The 22,158-nt window shown below is 47.3% G+C and overlaps 1 protein-coding gene across 1 annotated transcript in view; it reads left to right on the plus strand.

Moving 5' to 3' along the window:
• The window catches only part of LOC119974708 (transducin-like enhancer protein 3-B), a 34,094-nt gene extending 16,195 nt beyond the window's left edge, over positions 1-17,899 (plus strand). Inside the window, exons 5-7 of the mRNA XM_038813850.1 lie at positions 11,397-11,459; positions 13,665-13,769; positions 17,028-17,899. Coding sequence (XP_038669778.1) covers positions 11,397-11,459; positions 13,665-13,769; positions 17,028-17,093 — 234 coding nt within the window. The 3' untranslated portion in view covers positions 17,094-17,899. The remainder of the gene's footprint in view (positions 1-11,396; positions 11,460-13,664; positions 13,770-17,027) is intronic.
• The last annotated feature ends 4,259 nt before the right edge of the window (positions 17,900-22,158 follow it).

Genomic DNA, 22,158 nt, shown 5'->3' on the forward strand with positions numbered 1-22,158 from the left:
ACCCTGATGTGCTTCGGTTAAAAGGTCTTTTTTGTCTTCTGGATGTTGTTTGGGAAGTTACTAAGGATTACTCAGTGTTGCATTCTTTGGGGGTTGTATCTGAATTGATAGTTGCTAAGGTGTTCACTATATGTTTTAAAAAGGTTAACTTGAGTTCATGGAATAAACATTGTTTACTTTTAAAAAAGTACTTTTCCATTTCTGCTGTACCACACCTGTAGAGTGGGCCGTGTGCTCCCCATACCACAATCTATTAAAGTTTGTGGGTCAGGTGAACTCCATGATACATTTTGGGGTTCTCTAAACCCTGGCCCATAACAGGCTGCAGGTCAACAAGACCAGGAAGGGGTTTGGTGATGGTGGAGCCCCCCAAACCATGGACGCTAAAATAAAAGTCTTTCTCTCTCTCTCCACGGATGCTGCAGGAGTTGCTGAGTATTTCCAGCAATTTCTGTTACGTTATCCTCCTTGGGACATGTTGGGTGGGGAATTCCCTTGCTGTCCATTAAAACCATTGAAGAAAGAATCCCAAATCATTCACAACTCAACAAGTGACGAAGTTTGGACCTGGTATTGTATTTTGCGTATTTCCTTCTTTTTGAACTGTTGAAATAGAATTTGTGTGGGGAGAGGGGTCTGTGGAATTTCTGTGTAGAATGCCTGAACATAGCTTGGTTCTCGAATATATTACTTTTGGTACTACAGGATGTCTAGTTTGTGGCGGGGTAGAATTATCTTGAGGATGACTTCTTGCATGCAGAGGCTGATGAAGCTCATTACCGGCTTGGGTCACTGTCTGTGCGGAGTCTGTACCTTCTCCCCGTGTCTGCGTGGGTTTCCTCCCGCAAGTCCCGAAAGACGTGCTGGTTAGATGAATTGGACATCCTGAATCCTCCCTGTGTGTACCCGAACGGGCGCCGGAATGTGGCGACTAGGGGCTTTCACAGTAACTTCATAGCAGTGTTAATGTAAGTCTACTTGTGACACTAATAAAGATGATTATTATTCTCCTTGGAACACAGTGAAGAAGGTTAAGGGGTAATTTAATCGAGGTGTTCAAAATCTTGACAGGTTTTGATGGGGTGAATAAGGAGAACCCGTTTCCAGTGAAGAGCATGAAACGTGAAATCGGTTACCTCTGGTTAATTGGCAAGAGAGTTGGAGGTGACTTGAGGATAGACCTTTTTCCTGCTCACAGGGTGGTGGAAGCAGATTCAGTGGAAGATCTCTGAAGGAAAATTGGACGACTATTTGAAGGGGAAATGTTTGCAGTACAGCTGGGGGAAAGAGGCTCCAACCAATTGGATAACTGCGCTGGCAGTGACACGATGGGCTGAATGGCGTCCTATGATGGGTCACCCAGAACATGTCACTCGCTTGGAACAGCTTACATCTCTCCTTGCTGGGGTTACAGGGCCACCTCTGCCCGGGCAACCTTGCCCTGGGTATGATGGGGGAAATCCTTCATCTGTCTGTTTTTGATGGTACAGATAGCCACGATGACTAGTTAAGTTTGTTCTTGTCTAAATCCAACTGCACGACTCCTCCAACCAGCTGAGATCACTGATGTCTTCAATTGAACCCGATGTCACCTGACTTGACAAACTGAGCTCCGCACTGGATAAACTGTCACGGGAAGCAATGTGCGATATTTTAGTCTGGTTTTAAGATGCTGTAGAAATCCAAGTTGTTGAAGGGCATTAGCCAAAAAATTGAGGCATCTTAAGATTTGAGGAGATGGTGATGGACTGGGGTCAGACATCATGGGATTGGAACCTGGCTGGCTTGTATGTTGCTATATCTGCCCTTAATTTGTGGAGCATCTCTGATTGGCAGCTTGAAATTCAATTTAATAACCTGCTGTGGTGCATGTCATATAATTTCACAGACAGTTAGACAAAGGCTAGGAATCCTGCGGTGAGTAACTCTCTGGACTCCCCAAAACTTGTCCATCATCTACAAGGCAGGAGTGTGATGGAAAACTCACCACTTGCCTGGACGAGTGCAGCTCCAACAACACTCGAGAAGCTCAACACCATCCGGGACATCCAGCTTGATTGACATCCCATCCACAAACATTCAATCCGTCTATCGCTGACCTAGCAGCCAAGATGGACTGCACAAGCTCACCAGGGTTTCTTGGGCCGCAGCTTCCAAACCCACGACCACCACCAGAGCAGCAGATACCTGGGGACACCACCACCTGAAGACCATTCTGATTTGGAAATATATTGGCTGTTCCTTCACTGTCGCTGGGCCAAAATCCTGGAGTGCTTGTGTCTAACAGCGCAGTGGGTGTACCCTGCACCCCTGGGACGGCAGCAGTTTAAGAAAGGCAGCAAACCATCACCTTCTGAAGGGGACCGAATGGTGAGCAATAAACGCTGGCCTAACCAACAACATCCACATCACGTAAAATTAATTAAAAAAAAAAAACCTGTGGTCAAGGAAGGTTCAATTTACATAATCATCTCCGGGACTGGTCCTCGCGTAACCATGGTAACTGGGAAGATGGATTGCAAATTTTTGTTGGCTGGAAATTACTCATTGGGTGATCGGAGAAGTGTTTTCCCCACCTGAGGCCTTGACAAATGGATCATGTTACTGGGAGCTGTAATGCTTCACAAAGTCTACACTTGGCTGTTTTGGTCTTGTTCTGTCAGATTAATTGACTTGGCGTCAAACCGCTCAGTGTTTTTAGAACCATCTTTATCTTGCAAGTTGGGGTATGAGGTGACAGCGAAGAAAATCACCGTGGTTCATTGCTGCCCCGCTGTGGTGGTTTAACTGGTGCAGCGATAATCCAGCATAGATTCTAAGTGAAGAAGAATCATGCGGACTTGCAACTCTTTCTCCGTAGATGCTGCCAGACTTGCTGAGTTTATCCAGGATTGTCTGTTCTTGTGTTCGATTTCAAGCGTCTTGCAGTGTTTTGCTTTGATTTACACCTGGCAGATTGGGACTGTTGGAGGGGGGAATGTGGGCGCCTGCCACCTAGCCCCTCCAAGCACTGGGTTGAATCGGAATCTTAAACTTTGTTTGCCCACCTTCGTCTTGTGATACCTCGTGCCTGCCAGAAATCCCGTCAATCTTTAGAAATGGAAGTGCAAGTTCAGCAGGGTTACTTGAGCGTGATGAGCAGGAGTTGTTGCAGCATGTGATGACTCTGAAACTGCAGTTACACCTGTGCTCAGAACATTAGGGAATTGAAAATGTGGGGTGGGGGTAGGGCGGGGAGGATAAACCACAGCCCCCTCGTTCCCAGTCAAAAAGGAATGTGATCTCGAGAGGTTTGACGTGTTAGGTGAGGTTTCGGTGATTTTTGTTGTTCCGGATGCATCTTGGGCCAATTGAAAGGGATTGCAACACCTCTGAATGGGGCGTCGACGGAAGACCTTCAGCAATTCACTAATGAAAACAAGCAAGTGTTTGGCCAGTAATTGTTCATTTTGCTCCTTCTGACCACTCATGGAAAAAGAAATGAGGGAGGATCGCCACCTGTGATTCTCCACCCCCGGCACTGCTGTTGGCATCCGTCTGGGTTTTGCAATCCCATAATGGAGATTATTGATGCCGCAATCTGTGGGGGCCTGAGGTGGTTGGTTGTTTCGTTGGGCCAGTGATGACACCATCGTTGGCACTTTGTTTACTGTGCAATTTGCCTCCACTACTCCCTGCGCTAGTGAGTTCCATTCTCGCTCCCCTCTCTCTCTCTCTCTCTCTCTCTCTCTCCCTCGCTCTATCCTCTCTCTCTCTATCCTCGCGCTCTCTCTTTTTCTCTCTCTCTCTCTCTCTCTCTCTCTCCATCCTCTCTCTCTCTCTCTTTCTCTATCCTCGCGCTCTCTCTCTCTCTCTATCTATCTATCCTCGCTCTCTCTCTCTATCCTCGCGCTCTCTCTCTCTATCCTCGCGCTCTCTCTCTCTCTCTATCCTCTCTCTCTCTATCCTCTCTGTCTCTCTATCCTCTCTCTCTCTATCCTCTCTCTCTCTATCCTCGCTCTCTCTCTATCCTCGCTCTCTCTCTATCCTCGCTCTCTCTCTATCCTCGCTCTCTCTCTATCCTCGCTCTCTCTCTATCCTCGCTCTCTCTCTATCCTCGCTCTCTCTCTATCCTCGCTCTCTCTCTCTATCCTCGCGCTCTCTCTATCCTCGCGCGCTCTCTCTCTCTCTATCCTCGCTCTCTCTCTCTATCCTCGCTCTCTCTCTATCCTCGCTCTCTCTCTATCCTCGCTCTCTCTCTATCCTCGCGCTCGCTCTCTCTCTATCCTCTCTCTCTCTCTCTCTATCCTCGTGCGCTCTCTCTCTCTATGCTCTCTCTCTATCCTCACGCTCTCTCTCTATCCTCGCACGCTCTCTCTATCCTCGCGCTCTCTCTCTCTATCCTCGCTCTCTCTCTCTCTCTATCCCCTCTCTTTCTACCATCGCTCTCTCTCTCTCTCTATCCTTGCGCTCTCTCTATCCAAGCGCTCTCGCTCTCCTCTCTCTCTCTCTCTCTCTCTCTCTCTCTCTCCTCTCGCTGTTTTCACTTCTCTCTCTCTCTCCTCTCTCTTCTCTCTCACCCCTCTCCTCTTCTCTCTCTCTCTCTCTCTCTCTCTCTCATCCTCTCTCTCTCATCCCTCCTCAATCTCTGTATCCTCTCTCTCTCTCTCCTCTCTGTATCCTCTCTCTCTCTCTCTCTCTGTCATCCTCTCTCTCTCTCTCTCTCGTCTCGAGCTCTCTCTCCCCTCCTCTCCTCTCTCTCTCTCTCTCTCTCTCTCTCTCTCTCTCTCTCTCTGTATCCTCTCTCTCTCTCTCTGTATCCCCTCTCTCTCTCTGTATCCTCTCTTTCTCTTCCCCGCCGCCCTCTCTGGGTGAAAAAGCTTATCTTGAATTCCCTATTGGATTTATTAGTAGCTGTTTGTAATGGTGGTCTCCAGATGTCGCCTCGTGTGCAAGTGGCAATACCTTTGTTTGTGGGAGCTTGCTGTGCACAAATTGGCAGTCATGTTTCCCACATTGCAACAGTGACAATTTGAGCAAGAGTTTCAGTGGCTGTAAAGCATTTTGGATTGTCCTGAGCTCATGAAAGACGCTACATTAATGCAGCTTCATCCTTTTGAGGGTCTGAACGTGGGGTGACCTATCTGGGGCAGTGCTGTGGATTTCCCTTGCTGCTCTGTTCCACCCAATGGGGCAATGTCATTGGCTGATTGAGGATGCTTGCTGGTTACATTCTCTCTGGCCTGGCATTCTCTCCCTTTACAGGGAAGGCAGGTTTGTACCTGGAGGATGGAATTTTAAACTAATGACAAAACCATTCGGGACAATGGAGAGGTGAGGCTCCATTTAAATTGTCAATTGTCCCTCTGTGTGAAAGGGCCTGGTGACTTGGTGAATCGCAACTGAGATACATCCAAGAAAAGAGTCAAGTGGCCATGTAATTTTTTTTTAAATTTAGAGTGCCCAATTCATTTTTTCCAATTAAGGGGCAATTTAGCGTAGCCAATCCACCTACTCTGCACATCTTTTGGGTTGTGGGGGCGAAACCCACGCAAGCACGGGGAGAATGTGCAAACTCCACACGGACAGTGACCCAGGGCCGGGATCGAACCTGGGACCTCAGCGCCGTGAGGCAGCAGTGCTAACCCACGGCCATGTAATTTTTAATTGACAGCTTCAAAAGAAACTCTAGGGCCCTTAATTTTCAGATTGATTAACATAAATAGCTCCCTCTTGTTTGAGTCTGTAGAATCTGAAAATTGACATAGCCTCAACCGTGAATTAACAAATATCCAGGGGTGGTGCAGTGGTTAGCACTGCTGCCTCACTGAGCTGAGGGACCCGGGTTCGATCCTGGCCCTGGGTCACTGTCCGTGTGGAGTTCGCACATTCTCCCCGTGTCTGCGTGGGTTTCACCCCCACAACCCAAAGATGTGCAGCGGAGGTGGATTGGCCATGCTAAATTGCACCTTAAATGAGGAAAATAAAATAATTGGGTACTCTAAATTTATAGAAAAACGAAAGCAGATATTGCTACTGCTGCATTGCATATAGAAGACTGAGAAAGTTTAAGATGATAAATGGAAACTATTTCCTTGAGGCGAGGGGGGGGGGTGTTTGTTCATTGTGGTGGGTAGTCCGGGCATGACCTAATCCGATGACACGAGGCTCTCCGGCCTGTTCCCGGTGCCTCTCTGTGGTGTAGAATCATAGCATTTACAGTGCAGAAACAGGCCATTCGGCCCATTAAGTATGCACCCTCACTTGGAAAGAATGCTCTACTTAAGCCCATGCCTCCACCCCATCCCAATAACCCCACCTAACCTTTTGGACACTAGGGGGCAATTTATCATGGCCAATCCACCTAACCTACACATCTTTGAACTGTGGGAGGAAACCGGAGCATCCAGAGGAAACCCACGCAGATATGGGGAGAACGTACAGACTCCGCACACTCTCTCACACTTGCTCACTCTCTCTCGCCCACTCCCACTCGCCCACACTCAGTCCCCTGAGGCCAGAATTGAACCGGGACCCTAACCCCACGGTGTAGTGACCGGGCTAGAGTACAGAAGAAATGAAGAGTTAATTTACACACTCTCCTGTCTTCATTCAGTCGAATCTCATTGCTAAACACATTCTATTTCTGGCCGTTCCATTGTGTGGTAAGGGACTTCAAACGGCAGACTTTAGCTTAAGATCTGAAGTTTCTTTATTAACTGCATCTAAATTAAAAAAAAAAGCAAAGAGGAATGTCGGACATGCTTGAACAAGTTGGGTTGGCAGCTGTGGAAAGAAGAGGCAAGTTAACCTTTTGAGGTCAAATATCATTGGGGAGCCAGTCTTATTGACTCCGCGCTGTATGCCTTGCGCGTCCCTTTTGCAAGTTACCATCGAATCTCCCGTCGTCCTTTCTGATCCGTGCATTCCGGATTATAACCAGACTGACTCTGTTGATTTCTTTTATTGAACTGTTGTTGGCTGTGGGAGTACCAAACAATGATAATAAATTGCATTGATGCAGATCCTAAAGTTTTTTTTGAAAACAAAAGCAGCACTTTATCCATGAAAACGTGACAGGGTAGACATGAGAGGCCGAGTCGAGAACTATGGTCACGCTGTCGGGAAAAGGTCGTGGTTAGGGCTGAGATGAGGATAAATTCTTTCATTCTGGGTTTGTGTGCCTTTGGAATTCTCTATCCAGTGGCGTGGGCGCTTGGCCGCTGAGTATATTCAAGGCTGTGCTGGATAGATTTTAGGATACGACGGGAGCCCAGGGATGTGGGGAAGGGTAGCAAACTGGAATTGAAGCAGAAGATCAACCGTGACCTTCGAGTGAATGGCGGAGAAGGATCAAGGGGCTATGTGGCCCCCTCTCGTTTCTTGTCCAGTTACGCCTATCCTAAGAACATGATGGGCACCCAGGAATGCTGGGAGAAATGGCCAAGAGCTTCAAACTGCTGGGTGTTGCAGGTGGTCTAAAGGAGGAGCGAGTGTTGAAAGGTTGAAGAATTTGGTGAGCATATTAATAATTATGGGGACTTGCTAACCCAAGATGTGATGCTAATGATGGAGTGAGGACAAGGACAATGTGGAATACGTGAATAATCTCAAAATAAAATATCAGAGTTGCTTTGGGGTTAAAGTGTTACACTTTGTGTATCAATGGCATAGTTTCTTGAACAATGCATTGCTCTATACTCTTTTATTCTATTTTTAAGAAGGTCTTGTGCAGTGGGTAGGGTCCCTGCCTCTGAGCCAAGTTCTGGCCAAGGAAAGTTCCTGCGTAACGCGGCCAAACCGGTTGAGTAACAACCTGCAAATCCTTTCAAACGTGTCGATGTCTGACGGTAAGAGTGGGAGAGACGTCAGGTCAGACACGCTTGATGTGGAGTGGCGCCCCTCAAGCTGTAAGCCCCTGGCGACAGACGAGCGGCCTGTCACACAAAAGTCTGCCAGAGTGCATCACCAGGCACGAGAAGAGAATTTGAATTCTATTTTTGCTTCCTTTTGGGATCTTGTGAAATTGTATGATTGGGTGCTCGATATATGGGTTCCCCCTTAAATGTGTGGGCGGCACGGTAGCACAGTGGTTAGCACTGCTGCCTCAACTCCAGGGTCCCAGGTTCGATTCCCGGCTTGGGTCACTCTGTGCGGAGTCTGCATGCTCTCCCCGTGTCTGCGTGGGTTTCCTCCAGTTTCTTCCCACAGTCCCGAAAGATGTTCTGTTAGGTGAATTGGACATTCTGAATTCTCCCTCCGTGTACCCGAACAGGCACCGGAATGTGGCGACTCGGGGATTTTCACAGTAACTTCATTGCAGTGTTAACGCAAGTCTTCTTGTGATTTATAAAACTTAACAGCAATGAAATAACTGACCAGTCAACCTGCAGTTGGGGACTTGGGTAGAGGCCCCACTGGTCTTTCACTCAGACTTGGAATCTTGTGTGTCCACCTTTTATGAGGGCAGATTGGACCTCAGATTAGCATTTTACCTCTGATCGTGTAGCACTCCCTTGGTACTGGCACTGGGAGGGTCAGCCTGGATTATATACTCCACTCTCCTCTGGAGTGGGATTTAAACCATCAGCTTTGTGGCTTGAGGTTGAATTCCATGCAGACCGTGGATTCTAGTTTAATTCCCCTGAACAGAAAGAAACGGCCAAAGGCAAACGTGGAGGGTGGGAATTTCCTGGCATTGACGCTCTGACCGAATCGCATTTGTGCACAGCCTCGCTAACGAGTTTAATTTTAGCGTTTCTGAACTCTCTCATCTTCACCCGCCCACCTCCTTGTCAAAGTTTAACAGCTGATTGAGTGGCCCTGGCCACCTGCGCCCTTTTTATGTGGTGAATACCGTTGGCCAGGTGTTGGTGTGTCGGTACATGGCAGGGCTAAGCTTGCGTCAGCTGTTGTTTGAGAATTGCCCGTCACCCAAGTTAGGCCAATTTACTTTGGGTGACATCACATCCGGGTGGAGGGGTGACATCACATCCGGGTGGAGGGGTGACATCACATCCGGGTGGAGGGGTGACATCACATCCGGGTGGAGGGGTGACATCACATCCTGGTGGAGGCGTGACATCACATCCTGGTGGACGCCTTCTACCATTCAGCAACGGTGGCGTGTGGAAACTTGTTAAATATATCTGCAACCTAAAGCAGCAGTGCTAACTCGAGTGGACACTTTTTTTTCCCCCTCAGTTCCCTGTATTTTGTCATCTCACTCACGCTCTTTTCTTTTTCGGGGTCTCAAAATTATGTAGAGCACTAGCCGTCTGTCAACGGCCATGTTTGGATATTTTGATGTCGGTGTGCAATTACAGATGTGGCTGCCCCCCCCCCCCCCCCCCCCCCCCCCCCAAAGGCTTTGGCAGTGGTGGGTGCAGAGAGTGTTGTAGTTGGACCAGAAGCCATTTTGACAGCTGTTTAACATCAAAGATTACACAGAGGTTTAGTGAAGGAGGAGAAAGGAACAAATGCCTTGCCGTTTCTGTCTTTCAATGAAACGTTAATAGATGTCTGTGTACTGGAATGGAGAGGAATAATCCTTTTGAACTGCGAGGGCAGTTGGCGACTACCCTGTGTACAAGTACTTGTGAAATTCATGATGTTGTATGAGGAACGTGTTCAGCAGTGATATAGTTTCGCATCATCCAGGTTAATGTTTTATAAGCTCATGCTGTCTATTAGGACCACCAGTAAGGGATATTGTTAACGTAAAGTGTTGTCATGCAACCAAATTCCATGATTTAAACGTATTAAATTATGAAGGGAATAGATAGGATAGAGGCGGGCAGGTTGTTTCCACTGGTGGGTGAAAGCAGAACTAGGGGGCATAGCCTCAAAATAAGGGGAAGTAGATTTAGGACTGAGTTTAGGAGGAACTTCTTCACCCAAAGGGTTGTGAATCTATGGAATTGCTTGCCCAGTGAAGCAGTTGAGGCTCCTTCATTAAATTTTTTTATGATAAAGATAGTTTTTTGAAGAATAAAGGGATTAAGGGTTATGGTGTTCGGGCCGGAAAGTGGAGCTGAGTCCACAAAAGATCAGCCATGATTTCTTTGAATGGCGGAGCAGGCTCGAGGGGCCAGATGGCCGACTCCTGCTCCTAGTTCATATGTTCTTATAACGATGTGTGCGTAATTCACATTGGAGAATTGCATGTTTAATCTAACGGAAAAAGAAGAGAAACTGTTGATTTTTAGGGGACTTGAGCTGTACTCTGGGTGCCCATCAGTGCTTTGTTGAGGCGTTATGTAAAATCTAATCCCATTTCCAGGTTTCTTAATTGAATAAAGCAATCTTGAATCCCTCCTGTTGTCGTTGCCATGAGAGAATGAGGCGGAGAAGAACTCCAATGCCAGCGAGTGATTAAGCAGGTCTGTCTCCATGGCCACTGGCCTACCATCCAGGGCACTGCCGTTTTTAGGTGGTTCTGCTGGAGCCTAAAGGCTGAAACCTGATGGCTATAGAAGAAATGGGTTTTTGCCGAGGGTTAGACTCTGCACATCTGATCTTGTTGAATGGTGGAGCAGATTGGAGGAGTGAAATGGCCGAAGCTTTAGTGTTGTAAAATGCTGCTGCTTGCGTATGAGGAGTTGCACCTTGGTGTGGAACCAATTGTAACACTGTTATTGAGATTGGGCATCCTAGTATAGAATGGAGAGGGGGTGAGTTGAATCCAGGGTTGGGTTCCATTCTAAATTGAGAGGGTGGGAGGGTGTATGTAACAACCTGCGTATTCAGATCTTTGTTCATGGATATGAGACGCTTGAATGTTGGAACAAGAGTAGGTAATTCAGTATCTCTCTCTCTCTCTCCTGCTTAGACCCTAAGGCGGAGGAGCAGAAGTAGGCCATTCAGCCCATCGAGTTTGCACCATTCAGTGAGATCAATTCTATTGGTAGCTTCAAACATTGTCAACATTTTCACAATACCTGAACCATAGGTACTTGGGATATAATGGTGTTACCAGTCACCTCCATTTACTTTGCATTTGCAGCCTTCTACGAGAGAGTGTGCGCCCCCCCCCCCCCCCCCCCCCCCCCCCCCCCACCAGCTCAAATCCACTCCCCGTAGACACTTGCGTTCTCCCTGGCCGGTCAGCTTCATTAAGACCTTTAAACCCACCTGCTGTTATAATGGAAGCACTTCCTCCTTCAGTCCCCCTCTGCTTTGGATTTTGACACTGGGCCTCTTGATGCACTGCCTGTATCTCGCCCCGCCTGGGTCGGAAGGTCGGGGGAGATGGCCACGGAGTGCGAGTGATGTTCTCGGAGTGTCAGTCTAGTGCTGACTCTCTTGACGAAGGTACAGCCCCGTGTGTTTCGCATTCTCCCAGTTTTGTGTGACGAGATTTTTCCTCTAATACTAATTTAAAGTTTGTTTTCTTGTTTCTTTTGCCTCCTTTTCAGACTGAGATTGCGAAAAGGCTAAACACTATCTTGGCACAAATCATGCCTTTTCTTTCACAAGAGGTAAGTGATCCTGCTCAATCCTGTAGTTATTTTGCTATTTAATGCTGTGTGAGTGTACAAGCTTAAAAGATTCTTGTGTGTCCATTTTGTCGTCTAAACGTACCTGGGCACCAAGAAATATCCTTTCTGCCTCCTTTCCCCCCTCCAGAAATATGAAATGTATGCACAATCCCACTGGGAACCCCCCCCCCCCCCCTCCAACATTGGCCTTGTCCTCTCTGTTAATGTACCCGCTATTTGAAGAGGACTGGGAGCTGTAGTTATCCAGATTCAAGTAGCAGTGGGAACTATGATTAACCTCTTCTTTAACCCACTTATGTGATGTTGCCCGACTTAGGAAGAAATCTGTGGGAACTTTCCGCTCGATGGTTGATGCAAAAACGGCGTGTTTATTCATTGATGGGATATGGGCATCTCTGGCTGGGCCTGCATTTATTGCCCTTCCCTAATTGCCCCCCCCCCAGCACGGTAGCACAATGAGTAGCACTGTTGCTTCACAGCGCCAGCGTCCCATGTTCGATTCCCGCCTCGGGCCACTGTCTGTGTGGAGTCTGCACTTTCTCCCCCGTGTCTGCGTGGGTTTCCTCCGGGTGCTCCGGTTTCCTCCCACAAGTCCAAAGGTGTGCAGGTTAGGTGGATTGGCCAGGATAAATTGCCCTTAGTGTCCAAAAAGGTTAGGTGGGGTTACTGGGTTACGGGGATAGTGTGGGCTTAAGTGGGTTGGTATTTCAGGTGCAGACTCGATGGGCCAAATGGCCTCCTTCTGCACCGTAAATTCTATGCCCTTGAACGGAGTGGTTTTCTGCGGCCATTCCAGAGGGCAGTGCTGAGTACGGGCTGCGAATTCCATTCCCTAGAGCGCACTAGTGATGGGTTTTTAACGGCAATCAATCAACAATGCTTTCGTTGGCCAACTTTTGGACCTTTTTCATTCCAGACCACCACCTGTGGAGGGATTCGAACCCGGGTTCCCAGAGCATTACTCTGGGTCGCCAGTCCAGCGATATTACCACTAGGCCATTGTCTGTTACAAGGCCTACTCGAGAATGCAGGAACCAGAGCTGAACAGTCAGCCCCTCCAACCTGTTTTGATCTTCTCTTCCTTCCGCCGTGGCTGATCTGCACCTTGACTCTATTTACCCACCTTTTATCCATGTTCTTTGATACCCCTTGCCCAACAAATATCCATTCACTTCAGTCTTAAATTTCAATTGACTGCCTGCAAGTCTTTTTGAGGAGTGACATTTCACCCCTAAAGACTGCAACTCTAATGTTTTTCCTGGGTGTGAAACAGGCTTCAACTGACTTCCAACGACTGGAGTCTCATGACCTATTGCCCCATCCTGACCCAGGGTCGACCACTGCTGATTGGCGATGTTGCTATTGATAGAGTGGTGGTGGTTCCTCGATGTGACTCTTGTCACATCCCAGCTCCAATCTTGGTGGTTACCTCTCCCATGGGGGAAGCAAGGGGAAGAGGAGGCTGAAAGTCTTCCCAGCGTCCCTTGCTATTCCTACTGCTGCGCAGGAGGCAGCATTGCCAGATTCTGTGGGATCAATGTGGGATTGGGCGAATGGTGGGTGTTCACTCGTGGCAACAATGTTAAAAAGCTGCTGTGAAACCCTTCAACGTGTTGTTTTTGTGCGGGGTTGGTCTTGTGGGTGATGAAGGGACTCCCAATTCAGCTTCCCTGATATCCCCAGATGTAAAAGGGACAGATTGGTAAATCCAATGAGTTGGTCACGAGGTGGGACTTGGTGATTGTACAACAAAATCTCCAAATTTATCACTTAACGACAGCAAAGTCTTTCGATTAAAGCAGGATTATTTCTTGGCAAAACGCAATCAGTGGAGGATACTTAATAGTGGTGGATGAAATCAATCCCACACATAACTGGTTATTGGCATGATTGACCGGGGGGGGGGGGGGCGGTGATTCTCGCCCCAACCTCGACTCCATTTGGCCACGACATGCAGAGGGACATTGCGTATGGTTTTGACTTTGCACATTCTGGAGCGACTTAATCTTGGTTTTCAGTGGCAGATTAAATCTAGCGCACATCATGTTGTATTCAACTACCCGAGTGTCAAACCTTTTTGGAAAATGGTGGCTTTGCAATTCTTTTGTAAGTTTAAGCTGCACGGGACGGCTTTTAAAAAAATGTATTTCTTCCCTCCTCACCCCCCCCCCCCCCGCCCCACAGCATCAACAGCAAGTGGCACAAGCTGTCGAACGTGCCAAGCAGGTGACTATGACGGAGCTGAATTCGATCATCGGGGTACGTGGAGTTCCCAATCTGCCCCTCACAGTGTGTACACCCTCTTCTTATTACTTAACACGATTCAAGAGTGAAGTTTACAGTCCACTTGTTGAAAGGACGGTGGTGCCTTAATGATCTTTATCGAAGGCGGCCTTTAATGAACAAATAATCTGAACCACATAATCCCCTCCTGCCAGCAATAACCATGTGCGGCTTATCTGCAGAAATAAAATCGTTCACGGTGTTAAGGCCATATGAATGTAATCATGTGAGTGTCCCAACAAGAGCTTCCTGGTTATGTGGGTTCGGACCGTGCCATTGTTATAAAAACTCTCTCCCTTCCTGTTTCTCTCACTTGCTTTAATCCTCAGTGCCTCTGGGCAGGACTCGATCTCTCGAGCGGAATACAGCCTCCTTGCCCCCGCCGCCTCTTAACCAGCCAAGCGCAGAGTAAAAGTTGAATGTGGTGAAAGTGGTTTGGCCCACTCCACTCTCAAAACCTAGTTAATTTGCACAAGCTGCTTTTGAGATGTTTGGTACAAACCATGGCCTGATGCTGGCTGTATAAGAGTGCGTCATTTTTTTTTCTAATGTTGCTCAAAATAGTGACTTTATTGCGATCTGTGTGGAGGTTGGGAAAGCTGGGCTTGTATTTTGCCCCTTCTCCCCGAAGGGTCTTAACTTTATTTTTCTTTACTGTGTTGTGGGATCTGGGCATCGCTGACACGCTCAGCATTTGTTGCCCATCCCTAATTGTCCTTGAACTGAGTGGCTTGCTCGGCCATTTCAGAAAGCAAAGACGATAGATTTCCTTCCCTAGACGGTATTAGAGAACCTGATGGGTTTTTAACCACAATTTAGGGAGAGTTTTCCGTGTCTCCACAAAGGAAGAATTTAAAATGCCACCAGCTGCCGCGATGGGATTCAAAACCATTTTCCCAGAGCCTCTGGATATCTTAGTCCAGTGACATCCCCACTACATGTTTCAGCTGAACATGGATATACGAGCATGTTCTCTTTCTCTCTCTTTCTCTCTCTTTCTCTCTCTTTCTCTCTCTCTCTCTCTCTCTCTCTCTCTCTCTCCTCTCTCTCTCTCTCCTCTCTCTCTCTCTCTCTCTCTTCTCCCCCCCCCCCCCCCCCCCATCTCTCTTTGAAACCCATTTATAATGATTCATGCTTAAGAACGTTGTTTGAAACATTCATCGACGCATCGTCTAGGAGTGACTCCAATTTCAAGAGGCAAATAGGCTCGAGAGTTACCCCCTCTTGAAAGTCCAGCCCCCCCCCCCATAGCGGGGAAGCGCCCAAGACATTTTAGTGTTGCTCAGTAAAGGTGAATGACATTTTAACCCGGATCGTTGGCCACCTTCGGGGGTGTGTGGGGGGAAGCGAGAGCGAGTCATGGTGCTGGCAGTGATTTGGAGTAGATGAATGAGATTGGAAACATGGTTCCAGTTGTTCCCTCAGCAGTTAGTCACCCAATGCAAGCACGACTAAGCTCAGCGAGGGAGCAGGTTCATAACTCCTTTGACTTGGGTCATTAAAGGTCATCTGACCTCTGAGGCCTTGCAATTTGTGACAAGTTGGAAATTATAGTGTCGGGGAGCGGACGGGGTACTAAAAAGGTCGCTTGGCAGCTTCGGCTGCGCCTCAAATTACCACTTTTTAAAAAAAAAACCTGATCGCTTGTCTGGTGCCTTCATTAAAGAGTTGCCGTTCACCCTCCTTTCAAGCTGCGACTGCACAATTGGCTCTGACAATGTTGTATTTTTGATGTGAGCCGCTATAGAAATTAATTGGGTTAAATTAGTGTTTAGCACGTCTAATTACTGCTTTGGATGCGATGTGACATTGCTGCGATTGGAGATATTTGACATGAAAAGACTTGTGTGTCAGTCAGTGAGTGTGGCATCGGGGGGTGGGTCGGGTTTTTAAAACGCCACCGTTTCAAGGAGATAGGAGCCTGGAAATAATTGAGACGGAAACTATCGTGCATCAAATCCATTTAGGCCCCGTCGAAGGCCGTGGGCACATCATTTTGTTTGGCCTTTCTTCCCAGATGCATAAATTGATCGACTGCCTTAAGATGCTTAGTCTGATGCCTGAGGATAATGGAATCGATACCTTCCGGTCTTCCTGAAGTGCTCTTGATGTTTTTTTTTCTTAAAGGTTTTATCTTTTCCTCCAGGTGATGCAAGATGTATAGGGGGCTTGAGAATAAAGAAGTCATAGTTTGATTAGCTTTCCTTTTACGTGGGAGTTGAGAGGCCAAGAGGCAGACCATGGCAGCTGGAGGGAGATATTGGAATTCAATTAAGGCAAATGAGTTAGGCCTGCGACCCCCATTTTCAAGGTAATTGCTCCCTTGAATCTGGCTGAATACAACTGTTGGGCTGTCATTAAGCAGGCAGCTATTCAATCAGCTTGTTTGATGAACCATTGCTAGGGTTGGAATTATGGGCAATCAAGGAGCACCTCTGCTGTTGTTGCGAACTTGCCGGCAATGCATTTGCAAAGCAGAACGCTTCAGGCATGGGCTCTTTATGTGTCTCAAAGAGAATTGAGACTTCATGTGTGCTGGGGCTGGGGAGGGGAGGCTAACGGCCCCACCACCCAAGAAAAGGCCTCTCGTGGTCTCTCTTTAAAACCACAGTATTAATCACAAGCCAGTCCAGTTGTTCCACCCTGGAGGGTCTGTTTTGTCCCGTCACGGATGCTAATGATTGGAAGTCGGGCCGATGGTGATCTCCGTACGTTTTCTCCATTGTGGCGATTGATTAGAGGGGGCTTGGTTTTAACAGCCTTTTGGGGATTAAGTTGGTTTATGTTCCTTGCTTCTGGTTGCGTTGTTTTTTTTTGTGTGGTCTTGTCCCTTCCCGCAACCTGTAGTAAAGAGAACTCTAGCAGTGTCGGCTGTCAACCCCATTTAGAAAATAGAAAGAGGAGCGAGGATTTAATTATTGAATTACAGATGCCACTTGTGAATGTTAACCTGTTGTGCGGGGCCTTTTTAAAATCCCCCTTTCTTTCCCTGTCCATCTTTAATCACTTACTTTGCGGGAATCTCCTCCTCCCTGATCATTTTTCTCATGAAATATACAAACCGTTTGGCCTTCGGAATGATGTGCTTGTAGCCCCCGAGTTATCAGTTGTGATCAGCAGGCTGAAATGTAAACTGTCCTTGGCCGTGGTTTCGGAAAATGTAGTGATATTTTGACTTGGGTTTTTTTGCCTTTTTGTTTTGGGAGCTCTGACCTGTTTGCATCTCTGGGTCAGGTCAGTAACTTTGTCTTTCTGTTATGCAAGGGCAGACAGTACCTCGTGTCTTGTGATGTTGCCACTGGGGAAAGAAATTGTGAAAGAGCTTTATAAAAAAAAAAGCTTGTAGACGATAAATAACAGCAGGTACAGACATAAACCGTACAGACACGTTTTCCTCTAATGTCTTTTTTTTTTGTCTCTCTCTCTCTCCCTCAAATTTAATCTTCAACCAGCGAAATTCTCTAGATAGTTATCCAGCCGAGTAAATGGGTGTGAATTTTCACTGTTTCGTCATGGGTCACTTCACATTTCTAAGGTTCACTGATGCATCTTGACCTAACCTATATCCTGGCCAAATTCCATTGTTGCCTTACGGCTGTGGGTTTATTTATTCCCTCTCTCCCTTGTTGCTGTTCCTATTGGGGATTGGCTCCGTTTTGAATAAATCTCCTCTTCTTTGTTCTGTTCTGTCTCCAGCCTTGAGGGGCAGCCTCCACTTGTTTCCAAATCCTCACTCCTGTATTATTGTAGGAACGTTGGCGTGGGCCCTTTGGCCCGTCTAATGTGTTCTGCCTTTCTATTTGATCGCGGCTGCTCTGTGTCGTAACTCCCATCCACCTTGGTTCCTTAACTCTTGATGCACCTGTGCTACCTGTTTAGTGAGGGACCCAGCAAAGAAGAGTTTCACCAGACTGACTTTAGAGATTGCGGAAATGTTGAACCAAATTTTAAAAAGTAATTCCCAAAATGAAGATTTCCCCACCCCATTGCTTTTCAAAAGGGCAACCCATCTCCTGGAGACGGAAAACATGCCTTAGTCATAGAGTCGTACAGCCCAGAAACAGGCCCTTCGGCCCGTTGTATCAATGCTGTCCATCAAGTACCAACCCAGTCTCTCTTCCTAGATAAAGCTTTACATCCCAGGCAACATCCTGATGAATCTCCCCTGCACCCCCTCCCCCTCCCCATCATATCCTTCCCATGGCGTCCGCCATGTTGAATTTTTTTTTTCTTATCATTTCAATTTGGTTCCTGTCTCGTGACCATCAATCAAAAGCGGTTTTGTTTTATTTATTTATTTATATATATAAAATACATCCTTTTATTATAATAATAATTGCTTATTGTCACAAGTAGGCTTCAATGAAGTCAGAGTTTTTTTTCTCAAGGGTTGCTGACAGCAGCTTTTAATGGTTTGTGTCTCAGAACAATTCGGCTAGATTGCCCCCCCCCCCACCCCCCTGACTCTGATCAGATCTCAGCTTAAATTGTCGAGCTCGATGTGTCTGTAACTAGTTTGCTCTCCTCACGTAGGCCATTAATAACTCTGCTGCTGTCAGTAACTTGGGATTTCCCGTCTGACAGGCAACCACCTGTTGCGTTTTAAGAAGACTTTGCCGCACTTTCTCTCCGAAATGGAATAGTTAGAGAGGGGATGGTAAAAGAGGTCAAGAGGCTGAGAGCTGCTCGGGCCAAGTGAACGCAGATGCTGGTAATTTAGTGTTGGATAATGAGCAAAAGCAGCAATGTGTGTGGAAAGCACAGTTCCAGGCCTGAACACAGTTCTTGGGCCTAATTGGCACATTACCACCAGGAGCAGTAGATTAAAGCACTGATGCTGGGGAAGCTCGTTGATAGACAGACTCCTCACTTTGCAATGAAAGATTCGATCTCGCACTTTTTTTGGTAATTTATTTGAGGTAGTTTTTTTTTTTCACGCTGTTTTCAGCTGGAATTATTTTGATCGTACAACAACAATCTTTTTCTCTCTGCTGCCATAAGTTGGTCCCCTCTTCCCCCACCACACACACACCCTGTACCCCTCTAACTAGGGCAACTGCATTCTGCAAATCAAATCGAATAATAGTAATCTTTATTAGTGTCACAAGTAGGCTCACATTAACACTGCATTGAAGTTACTGTGAAAATCCCCTCGTCGCCACATTCCAGCGCCTGCTCGGGTACACGGAGGGAGAATTCAGAATGTCCAATTCACCTAACAAACATGTCTTTCGGGACTTGTGGGAGGAAATCCAAGATGGGAATCGAACCCGGGACCCTGGCGCTGTGAAGCAGCAGTGCTATCCTCTGTGCTACCGAGCCTCCCCCAGCACATAAGCTGGAAGCAACCTACTGTGGATGATGCAATCTGAAGCATCGAAAATAGGAGCAGGAGGAGGCCATTTGGCCCTTCGGTCCTGCTCTGCCATTTGTTCTGATCATGGCTGAACATCCAACTCATAGCCTCGTCCTGCTTTCCCCCAACAAAAACGAAGTACTGCGCGAGATCAGCAGGTTCGACAGCATCTGGAGAGTGAAGGGAATTGACGTTTCAAGTCTGGATGGCTCTTTGTCACAGAAGAACATAAGAAATAGGAGCTGGATGGGCCCAATGGCCTTCTCATCAAGTCATTCCACTAGTCATCAAGGTCATGGCAGATCTACCTCAAATTCTGCCCCCCCCCCCCCCCCCCCCTCCCCCTCCCCCTCCCCTGTCGCACATTGTATAATTCCCTTTAATGCCCAAAAATCTATTGACCCATAACTTGGGTCATTCCTCTGACTGACTGTCTCCACCGTTCCCCTGATATAGAGAATTCCAGAGATTCCTAGCCCTTTTGAGTGAAGAATTTCTCATCTCAGTCCTATGTGGCTGACCTTGTAGATTGTGGAGGGTAGTGAGGTAAGAATTGGGCAAATACAACACAAAAATATAAAGCCCATGTGTCTAGAATTACAATTCTCCATTTTAAATCAGTTGTAAGCCGAATGAGGTGGTCCATGTAATGCGTGAGGCACTTTTGTTGTCTCGTCATCGCAAGACCAACTAATGCTGTGCTTCGGACAATCTGTGATGATTGACGTTTTAAACAAATAATTATGCTGCTGTTCGGGGAAGAGGTTTCCTGAACCCTGGACCTTGTGGGACAGGGTACATCACCAGATGGGCTGTGCCCCCCCCCCCCCCTCTACCCTCTATGGAATGATTACCTCTACGGCGGGGGGGGGGGGGGGGGAAGAGAAAAGCTTGCTGTTTTGCATTTTTTGTATTGTTTGCAGTTTAGAGCTATAGTTCGGATGTACGTGCCATCAGAGGGGGTACAATGAGGGTTCACTAGATTGGTTGCTACTATGAGGGTTGTGCTTTGAGGGTTGAATGGATCTGTATTCTTTGCAGTGTGTAAATGTGGAAGCTCCGGAGTAGGTTCAAGCCTGAGATTGCTGGACACTTTGGGAATTGAGGTGTATGTCGATAGGATGGTGATGGGGCTCTTATTTTACCTTGCAATCAGAGTCGCTAGTGTGGTTGATTAATTATTCACTTCTTAATAATGGTCTTTATTGTCACAAGTGGGCTGACATTAACACTGCAATGCAGTTACCGTGAAAAGCCCCTAGTTCGGGTACACCGAGGGAGAATTCAGAATGTCCAATTCACTGAACAAGCACGTCTTTCGGGACTTGTGGGAGGAAACCGGAGCACCCGGAGGAAACCCACGCAGACACTGGGAGAATGCGCAGATTCGAACATGGGACCCTGGCGCTGTGAAGCAACAGTGCTACCCACTGTGCTACCGTGCTGCCCTTGAATAGACTTGGTTAAGAACTAAGCCAAAACGTTAGAAATGAAACATCAAACCATGCATAAAAGAGTCAAACTCATGGCAAAAAGCATAAAATATAAAAGCATAAATAAATCGCTTAGCACAAAAAGTGGATAATTCAGGAACAGGACCTCGAACACGAGGGAATTCTTATCTCCTGGTGAGGGCAGCACAGTAGCATTGTGGAAAGTACAATTGCTTCACAGCTCCAGGGTCCCAGGTTCGATTCCGGCTTGGGTCACTGTCTGTGCGGAGTCTGCACATCCTCCCCGTGTGCGCGTGGGTTTCCTCCGGGTGCTCCGGTTTCCTCTCTCAGTCCAAAGATGTGCAGGTTAGGTGGATTGGCCATGATAAATTGCCCTTAGTGTCCAAAATTGCCCTTCGTGTTGGGTGGAGTTACTGGGTTATGGGGATAGGGTGGAGGGTGTTGACCTTGGGTAGGTTGCTCTTGCTAGGAGCTGGTGCAGACTCGATGGGCCGAATGGCTTCCTTCTGCACTGTAAATCCTATGATTAACCCTCATTTACTCTCATTGGTTTCTAATGCTCAGCTGAGACATCCCGGTTTATTCGAATGGATGTCTGTTACTTAGATGATGATTTATCAATCACACATAGGACATTACTTTAAGGTTGACTGGTGCCTATCAAAACTAGCTCAGTGTCTGCATGCGCAGTCTCGGGCAAATTACAGGGTAGGTTTCTCACGCCACAGCTCGGCCTAGAAACCTTGCTGCAGCTGATTATTGATACCTTTTTAATGCTGAATACACTGGCTGATTCATTACCTGGAAACATCGACTGAAACCATGGGTTCCTACAGTAACTACACTCGAATAATTTACCCCTCAGCTAATTGCATTCATTGGCACCCAAAACGGTGAATAAATCAATACTCGAATCGGCCATGATTTAATTGGATGTCGGAACGGGCTCGAGGGGCCAGGTTGCCGACTCCTGCTTCTGTTTCCTTCTCCTCTCTAACCTGGGACGGGGTGAAGGATGCCTGACTGAGGTGGCACAGGCCATTTGAGCATTGAGCGTTGCAACTGACATTCTGTCCTGCTCGTGGATTGTGACCATTTTGGAGTGTTTTCCCTACCCAGTTATAGACGACTAAATGACTAGCGGTTGGGAACCAGTTGGCAAGGACCTTTTGTGATCCATACAGGAACCAGAGTTCGAGATTACACGGGTGTGAATACACCAGTTGTTGTGATGTGCAATGTGCTGCTCGGAAGGGACCGTGGATATCTGATCCGATTGTAACTTTCAGGAGGAAAATGGGGAGAAGAGCAGGGGGGGGGGGGGGGGGGTGGCTGAGATTAGGCGCATTGTTTCAGAGAACTGATGGGATTGGAGCGAATGGCCTCCTTGTGTTATTCTGTAGTTAGATGGCCAGGTAGCTGGTCTTGACTCTCCTGCTTAAGGCCATATGTCCATTTGGATTGAATTAACACAGAACTGGTGAGAACACAGCACAATTTGCGAGGATTCCTGTCTTGTGGTCTCCACTCCCTGCCTGATGGTTCAACTCGTTACAAAATCCGATTCAATCTCGGGCCGCAGAAA

The sequence above is a fragment of the Scyliorhinus canicula genome, chromosome 12 (assembly GCF_902713615.1).
Source record: "Scyliorhinus canicula chromosome 12, sScyCan1.1, whole genome shotgun sequence".
NCBI classification, from domain to species: domain Eukaryota; kingdom Metazoa; phylum Chordata; class Chondrichthyes; order Carcharhiniformes; family Scyliorhinidae; genus Scyliorhinus; species Scyliorhinus canicula.